The following is a 9,656-nucleotide window of genomic DNA, read 5'->3' as shown; positions in this document are numbered from 1 at the left end:
GCTTCAGTCTGAAATTTAGTAGAGGATATTTCAGGTGGAGAGACGAAGCTTCAGTCTGAAATTTAGTAGAGGATATTTCAGATGGGGAGACGAAGCCTCAGTCTGAATTCAGAAGAGAATATTTCAGGAGGGGAGATGAAGCCTTGGTCTGAAATTTAGGAGAGAATATTTCAGATGATAATGATAATAATGGAGTTAATAAAAAAAAAAAAAATAACCTTTTTCAACCTAATATTTGTATTATTATTTCTTTGATATAAAATACAATTAATACTTAAAGTATAGTTCATTGTTATCTATCAATCTATTATCATTCGCCATTTGTTAGCCAATTGGTCGATCCTATTATTTTGGATGGCTGTCAAAGAACTCTTTGACCGCAGTTTCAACTTCCACAAAATTATCAAATTTTTTCCCTTGATGGAAATGGGCCATGGATTGAAACAAGAAGTAATCCGATGGTGCGAGGTCTCGACTATATAGTGGATAAAGCAGGAGTTCGAACCCATGAAGTTCTTTAACCTTTTCTATGGTTTGATAGGAAGTGTGAGGATGAACATAATCTTGTCGGAATAAAACTCCTTAACAGCTTCCTGCAGAACCTCATCAATATCTATTAATGGTTGCCTAGAACCCTCTTCCTTTCCAACATTGTATCTTCACTGCTAAATCTTTCAGACCAATGCCGCACAGTGCACTGGTCAAGGACACCTTCCCATATTTAATAATTTCACGAGCTGCTTCAGTGGCAGTGAAATTTTTTTTCCAGTAATGCCTTAAAATTACGAGAATTTCATCAGACACTGTCAGGTTTCTTCATTGAAACAAATAACTAAACTGAGGCTTTTGTTTTAAAAAGTCGAATTGGAATAAACAAGCTTAGAGAATGCTCTAAAGGGATTATTAGGTATTGGTAAGTATTAAATAGGATTAAAATATTTAAAAGTCCTTTGAAATATTGAATTTGAGAAAATGGTCATTATTTTTTTTTATACAACCCATTAGGGGTATTCATGATATTGTGTTAAATTTAAAATGTTTTAACCATAAATGTTAAAGTCATGTTAAATGTAAAATGCATGAGAGCTCCTAGTGAATTTTCTTAGTAACCTTTTCTTCCATAACTTCTTGTTATTGTATACTTCTAAGTTTTGATTACAGTAATTTATTAAAATATGCCTAAAGTAAGTGAAAAGTATAAATGTGAAAATTTGGCTACTGATTGTCTTGTTTAAAAAAAGTCCAAAACAATACTAGGACAATAAAACACAAACTATGAGCAAGTAACCTAACACGATGATGTAGAGCTCAGCTGGTCTGTTGCAAGACTTCATCCTCCATTTAACAGATCTAGTAACATGCTCTCAACCATGTTATGTGTTATATCATTTTAACATGGTAAGATAAGGAAATATTTCTACATTTAACATAACTTTTTCCATTTAACACGCTTTAAGATGTTAAACTAAAGATCATGAATACCCCTATTATTTAGTGTTTATCTAGACCATGATAGAATTACTGTTTATTACACTGCTAAAAAATCTGAGTGATAAATTTGCAAGATTTTTTTATACTTACTTCTTCCGTAGTTTGAGTTTGGGTAATCTGTAAAAATAATTTAATTATCAAAAGCATACACTTTAAAAATAAAACAATAAACTTTTCTAGATTTTTGAAGGAAGATGGTCAAAAAAGGAGCTCGAAATAGTACATTAACTATTTTTTATACACCAACATTTCAGTCCACATTGTACGGCTTCATCAGGGCTAAAAAACAAGATAAAGAAACTAAAAATAGTGTCAACTAGGGTTGGAATATAAGATAACATGGACTATATTGCAAACAATAGTAGGACAATCAGATGATGTAAAACTATTGTGAAAATTATATAAAAATTGACAGTGTAAATTAAAAGGAAATGGAATTAAGATAAACAGAGTAAAGTATAGATAATAAATAAAGTACTAAATAATAAGAATACAATGCACAAGTGGATTTATATATATTAAAAAAATTGTAGGGAAAGTTTGTTTTTCTTTGGCCGAAGTCATTGGTCGTTAGACCATCAACGTCTTACTGCCCAATATAAATTCAATTTTTTCGAATACTCATTGGCAAATGTTTTGTTTCTCAATTCAATTCAGCCAAAGGACATGTTTCAAGGTGGTCTCCATCCGTTCTCCCTTGGTCACCCAGTACATTGAGGATCCTGAGCCAGGCCTATTCTCTGGAGATGATTCTGCTGATAGTCGAGGCCAATATTCAGACGGCTACTGGATCTCTTCTTGGGAGGTCAGCTAGGATAGGGTTTTGTATTAAACTCTTATATCTTTTCCCTTCCAACTTTTCCATGCGTGTTTTGGTTTTTTTTCCCTCCTTAACTAAGGTCCTTTTCATTCTTTTTTTTTTAGGATAATAATAATAAGTGTTTGGAAAGTACTTATTACTGAAAATTTATATAGGTAATTACCTACCAAATAGAAATTTATAGAAGTATAGAAAAGAAAATTAAATCCTATTAAGAAAATTCAATAAAGTAAAAAGGGAACAATCATGTCTAGCATGAATGGAGAACAACTAAAAAATGTTATTTTTCTTGTGTTAACGGCTATTGCTAAAATATTTTAAGTACCTGTTTTATCAGCCTAGTAGGAGATGAGTAATGCTTTGAATGAAATTAGCTCAACTTATAAACTCCAGTATTCACCCATCAATATCCTCCCTTACTATTTATTTTATATATAGTTAAGTGTAAGTATGACCTATGTACTTGACAGACATTTTTAAAAATACTATCTGTCTAAAAATCCATAATTTTTTTTTAAGTTTAAAAAACAATATATAATACACTATATAAGTAGTGATAGTTGCCTAGTACTTTATACTTTATCACCCACTATTGTATTAAAATTCATTATTATTAGTTAATAAACTTCCAACATACCACCTCTCCTCTGAGAACCTGAAAAAAAAATAAAACAAAATTTATGTTATTTTATAATAACATGATACAATAATAATCATCATTTAAGAATATATTAAATAGGTATATAAAAAGATATGAACTGTACTTCAATTCATGAAGAAATAAAATGGCACTTCTTCGCAGAAAAATTAACAAGGTTTGTGAAACAGATCAACATAAGTTTAATAAACAAATTAGCAGAGAAAGGAAAGTTTCTGAATGTGAAACTATGTTCAATATGTAGCATGGAGTTCTTTTGGAAAGAATTGTGGGAGCGACCAGCATGTCATGATGCAAATGCTATCTGGCTGTCCAAAGTAAAGGATGCACAACACCTTTGATGCTGCCACTGAACATCAAAAAGGAAGACGTTACTGCAGCTAGTAAAAAGATGCATAGTTGGATGCAATTACCTGGCAGAGACAAAATATAAGCTTTTTGGCTTAAATAATTCACTGTTCTCCATGGAGATGGTGAATCTCTTCCAATCAATTACAGAAGGATCAGCAGAAATACCTGAAGATTTTACAGAGGGGATAACCTATATGACGCCAAAGGAAGGAAGACCAATTCTTGAATCTAAAAACTTTAGACATATAACTTGCCTGAATACACTGAACAAACTCTTAACATCAATATGAGGAGAAGTCAACATTTTGACCTGAATTTCAGGCCTTCATGGGGGCTAAAAAAAAAAGAGAGAGGTAACCATCACCTCAGGGAAACATAAAAATAAGGGAAAATAATAAACAAACAAATTTGGAAATATACATAACAATGAATTAAGTAGAAAGTAATTATTAAAAACAATAGAAGTTGATATTAGTTGATTCATAACAGTAGAAGATGAAATATTATATTATAGAAGTAACACTTATACAAAATAAATTAGGAAAAAATAAAAACAGAAAGTGTTGAAGAAATAAATATAAAAAAAGGTGCAGAAGAAAATGTAAATGCTGAGAAATGGAATTACCATCTTCTCCTGATATTGATGTTAAGAGTTTGTTCAGTGTATTCAGACAGGTTATAGGTCTAAAGTCTTTAGATTCAGGAATTGGTCCTCCTTCCTTTTGGATATGAGAGGTTATCCCCTCTGTAAAATCTTCAGGTATTCCTCCTGATCCTTCTGTAATTGATTGGAAGAGATTCACTATCTCCATGGAGACCAGTGAATTATTTTAGCCAAAAAGCTTATATTTTGTCTCTGCCAGGTAATTGCATCCAACTATGCATCTTTTTAGTAGCTACAGTAACGTCTTCCTTTTTGATGTTCAGTGGCAGCATCGAAGGTGTTGTACATCCTTTACTTCGGACAGCCAGATAGCATTTGCATCATGATATGCTGGTCGCTCCCACAATTCTTTCCAAAAGAACTCCATGCTACATATTGAACATAGTTCAACATTCATAAACTTGCCTTTCTCTGTTAATTTGTTTATTAAACTTATGTTGATCTATTTCACAAACCTTGTTAATTTTTCTAGAAAGAAGTGCCACTTTATTTCTTCATGAATTGAAATACAGTTCATTCACATATTAATCTATGGTTAACTCTAAACACCTCATTTACAATTGCTTCCAAAATAAATTATCATTTAATAAATAATGATCTTATACCACCAGGGCAATAAGAATGTAAAAAAGGAGCTGCAAGGAGTTGTTGGTGATAATTTCATTTATATCCACTCAAGTAGCTAAAAACCAAGTTTATAAATAGCTTGGATTGACTACAAAAAAGCATTTGACACAGCACCCACAGCTGGTTGATCTATTTACTGGAATTATAAAAAGTTCACCTGAGTGTAACAAACCTCCTGAGGAAGCTTACAGAAACAGTCAGTCGGCTTCTACACATGCAGAATTGTGCAAACATTTCTAAACAAATAATTTAATTCAATAAACACATTCCCTGGAATTGTCTTCCAAGCAGTAGATAATATTCTGGATATCTGAGAAGAATAAACTTTGGATGATAATAATAAAGGCTTGGTGAACCTGAGGTTACATACATCCATCCAGTTCCAGACCCATTCGTTACTACCCACAACCTTACTCACCCATATTATTCCCCACTATTGAGGCCAACATATGGTCCACAAATCGATAGTTGGAACATGTGATTTTTATTAAGTCAAAAACAAAACAACTACTCTCTATTGTTTTTTATATTGAAAATAAACAGACAACTTCTTAACGTCTCACTGCATAGACATATCTTCTCCATTTTCTCCTCACTATGCACTCGTAGTTAGCAGCATTCTGGCCATCTTCGCCAGATAAATCATCTTAGCCACGGCGGGCGGACTTCTTCAACTCATCCTCCAAAAGGACAAGGCTTTTGTCGATCTACTTCCACGAGAATATCCACTCAGAACAACCACCGGGGCCCCACCAATCACCGGTGAAATAAGACTTTTTTTTCTCTTTTGTTCAATTAATTTAATTTTATAATAGTGTTAAGCTTTCTTTTTTTTTCTAGTTGTATATTTTGTGTTCCTTTTTATTATGTTTACTTATTTAAAAATAACAAAATTCGGCTAATATTTTCTTTTCACGGTTGGGCTAGTAAAGGTTCCTTTTGAACCCCTACCCGCCGTAACACCCACAATTCTATAACCTGAATTATATTTAGCAGGTACAGCTCCCTCAATATGGGCCATTCATTGCTGAGTGAGTATAAAAACTTGAACCCCCTTAATGATTACAATAAGGCTGTAACATGTAGACAACCCCTCCGTATGTCTGACGAGGAAGGGGCTCATTACAAAAAAAAGTTTCCTCTATTCAGCATTGTGAAAATTTCTAAACTCTTCACTTAACTCATCCTTTTTAGGCCCAAATACTTGTATTGTCAAAATCTTTAAAGCACTGTTCTTCCCTTAGGATAAGAGGCCATGTCCAACATCCATAAAAAACAGTAGGAAGGATAATAGTTTTGTAAATTCTAATTTTTAAGTTTCTAGACAGAAGGCGTGAGCTAAGGAATTGTGAAATTAAAAATTAACAAAAATTCCCTGCCTTTAACCTTGCTTTTATTTTCTCATCAATTTAGTTCTTTCTAGTTACCGTAGAACCTAAATACATAAACTTCTCTACACGTTCAAACTTATTTCCTCCTATATCTATATCACCGAAATTGCTCCCTTTGCTACTGCTAACCATATATTTTGATTTGTTCGTATTTATTTTTAGAGCTAGTTCCTTTCTAGATTTTATCAAATTGGTTGTATTCAGTTTTTTAGATTCTTCATCCTCATTCAATAATAACAAATCACCAGCATACCCAAGCATGGGTATTTTACCTAAATTTAAATCCTTATCGGTATGCATCACATTTCTAATAATGTATTCTAGAGCTAAATTATATAAGATTGGTATGATAAAGAATAGCCTTGTTTTAAGCCCGAGAGGACCTCAAACTTCTGAGAATAATGATTACTGATTTGAACTTTAATCAACATTTCAATTACATTATAGTATTAAAAAAATTATTTATATAAGTTAGTTAACTCAACATACCAGATGATCTTCTTTGACTAGCACCTGAAAAAAAAATCAAAAAATTAAATAGCATTCTGAAGTTTTGAAAACAATTACGATAATGTTAAATTAGTAAATTATTGCACATTTACTTTGTACATATTCCATCATAGTATAAAAAATATATTGACTTTATTGTTTAAATAAAATAATTGGTATCCAGGTTGTCTCAACATTTTTTATTATTCCTTTAACAGTGCAATGTTTCGGCAAAGACAATCTAACAATTAACAGCTTTTATTATACATTCATTTTTAAAAACATTATTATTATTAATTTAACATACATTAAATATAAATTTACACCACACATCCAAATATTTAAAATCTTTTTGCAAGCTATTCTGCCCAGGTCATTAATATCAATCAAATCACTCTATGAAACAATAAAGTAATAAGGAATCAAAATAATAATTATTTATTAATAAGCTTGCCTTAGCTTATATCTAGTTACCTATTTTATCACTTTTTCATTAATTTTTAAAACTTTTAATTACAAATCAACTTAACACTATCACTTTCTTAAGAACAAACTATTTTTAACCTTCTGTACACTCAGGTCAGGCTTATGTGTACCAAAATGTATTTTGGTCAAAATTTTCATTTCTTTTATTATTACGTTGGAATGTTTAAAAAATAATACTGTTAAGACTTAACCTGGATACCAATTCATTTATTTAAACAATAAATACCAGTCTTAAGAAGGTGAAAAGATTATATATATTGACTTTAGTTAGTTAACTTTCAACATACCAGGTGTTTTCTTATGTTCAGGACCAGAAAAAAATTAAATAGTTTTCTGAAGTTAAAAAAACAATTTGTGGTAATGCTAAATTACGAAAGTTTTGTACATTTAATTTATAAAATGTATGAGCGGTTGAGAGTAAGATTAGTGTAATCCAAATATGGACTTTTAAGAGATTCAAGACTTTAAGGGAAGTTCTATAAAGATTTTGAAAAGAAACAATAGCTTTTTCTGTTAAAAATAGTCGGCCAAAAGAATATCCAAATATTTAAAACCATACAAAGTTTACAAATACGAATACACTCTCTCTGTAATTAATTAAATAATAATTATTTTCCTTCTACCTATTATATAAAAAGTCTTTTAGTGATCACCATGTAATATTTTCCTTTACACATGATCACTGTGTAATCTGTCTATTACATATAAAAGCTTTAAGTGATCACTGTGTAATATTATACTTTACATAACATCATCATGTAATATTATGCTATGATCACTGTGTAATATTATAGTTTACACATGATCAACGTATAATATTATACTTTAAATATGATCACCATGTAATATTATACTTTACATAACATCATCATGTAATATTATGCTATGATCATCGTGTAATATTATAGTTTACACATGATCAACGTATAATATTATACTTTAAATATGATCACCATGTAATATTATACTTTACATATGATCATTGTGTAATATTAAACTTTACATATGATTATAGTTTTTAGTGATCACCGTGTGATATTTTATTTTACATATAAGGTTTAATAAATTGAAGTACAAATTAAAATGCTGTGATAAAGAATGAAATTTATTTCTTCTTACACTATATTGGAAAAATAATACAATCATAACTATAGAATACATGTAAATTACAGTTATACAATTTGAGCAACGGGTAGTACAATTAAATGATATTTTAAATTATCTATTTATTATATCATATAATAAAAATTATTTATTTATATGAAAATTAATTATGATGAGCTCCGAACGACTCACACAACTCTTATTCTCAACGACTCATATCATAATATAAAAAAATCACTAATATAAATTAGTCAAATTTCAATGTACCATGTGCTTTCTTATGATCAGCATCTGAAAAAAATTTAGAAAAATAGTTTTTTATAAGTTTTGAAAAAAATTTGAGAAAATGAGTGATTTTACGAAAAGTGACTAATTTTCTTTTAAAAGTATAAGTTCTATTTTTTTTTTTATGAGTATAAGTTTTACTTTCAATTTCCTATGCATGGAATATATATATATATAAAAATAAGGACAAACCCAGGTGGCACCATTTACAATAGGCTCGCACAACACATGGCTTATGCAGATGATGTAGTCATCACAGGGAGAACCAAAACAGCACTGGATGGTGCAGTAGAAGAATTCAAGAGAGCAGTAAAAGATTTAGGACTTAACATAAATTGTGAAAAGACCAAAATATGAAAACCTCAAGACAGACCGGGGAGAATCTTTGGAACTATTAGAGAAGAGCACAGGTGAAGAATCAGAAGCAATGCCAAACTAATAGAATTGTATGGAGAGCCTGATATCCTCTGCGCTTTAAGAAGAAGAGCAGGCTGCGATGGTTATGACATGTGGAAAGGATGGAGCCCTGTAGGCACCCTAAAAAGATGCTAAATCAGGAGGAAAAAGGAAAAGGGGCAGACCCAGGCATCAGTGGTTTGATGATTTGGAGGATGGTTTAAGAGAAATGGGAATTGAAAATTGGAGGAGTCTCGCTGGAAACCACGAAGCATAGGAAAAATGGTGGCAGAGGCCCAGGTCCTGCAAGGACTACAGCGGCCCCAAAAAAAATGTTCTTTAGGGATCAAAACATGGCCTCTTACCCAAAGGGAAGAACAATGCCTTGAGGTTTTTTAAAATGAAGTAATGTTTAAAATGTGACATTTTGAGGGATTTTTTTGTTTAGTGTTATTAAAAAAAAAATTAGATTCTGAGAAAAATATCTGTCAGCAATTTCATTTTCACAACCCAAAAACCTGGGCAATTACAAATTTACCACATTTAAACTACATCTTATTTGTCCTCCTTTGATAATTGATATTATCAATTTTCTTAATCATTAATCTATTGATATCAGTAAGACAACATTCAATGTATCACCTGAAATAATAGTCCCACCACCTAAATATATATATATAATCAATTTGGTAAATGTATAATTAATACTTTTTCATAGCTTCGAAAACAATTTATATCCATGTTAAATTAGTAAATTGTAACAAATTTACTTTATTCTCAGTAGATCATGGTATTAAAAACTAATTGATACTAGTGAGTCAACTTTCAACATACCACTTGTTTTCTTGTGAGAACCTGAAAAAGATAAACATATATTTTTTATAGCTCATAATA

General features: G+C 30.7%; 1 protein-coding gene across 1 annotated transcript in view; it reads right to left on the bottom strand.

Moving 5' to 3' along the window:
* Positions 1 to 9,656, bottom strand: part of LOC106692921 (uncharacterized) — a gene marked incomplete in the record, with an annotated part of 90,744 nt that overhangs the window by 44,201 nt on the left and 36,887 nt on the right. Inside the window, 4 exon segments of the mRNA XM_067046800.1 lie at positions 1,591 to 1,608; positions 2,949 to 2,966; positions 6,492 to 6,515; positions 9,597 to 9,617. Of these exon segments, the coding sequence (XP_066902901.1) occupies positions 1,591 to 1,608; positions 2,949 to 2,966; positions 6,492 to 6,515; positions 9,597 to 9,617 (81 nt within the window).

Source organism: Halyomorpha halys, unplaced genomic scaffold, assembly GCF_000696795.3.
Source record: "Halyomorpha halys isolate HHAL.00 unplaced genomic scaffold, Hhal_1.1 Scaffold78.1, whole genome shotgun sequence".
NCBI lineage: Eukaryota > Metazoa > Arthropoda > Insecta > Hemiptera > Pentatomidae > Halyomorpha > Halyomorpha halys.
The sequence above is the reverse complement of the archived record's forward strand: the minus strand, read 5'-3'. Positions and strand labels throughout refer to the sequence as shown.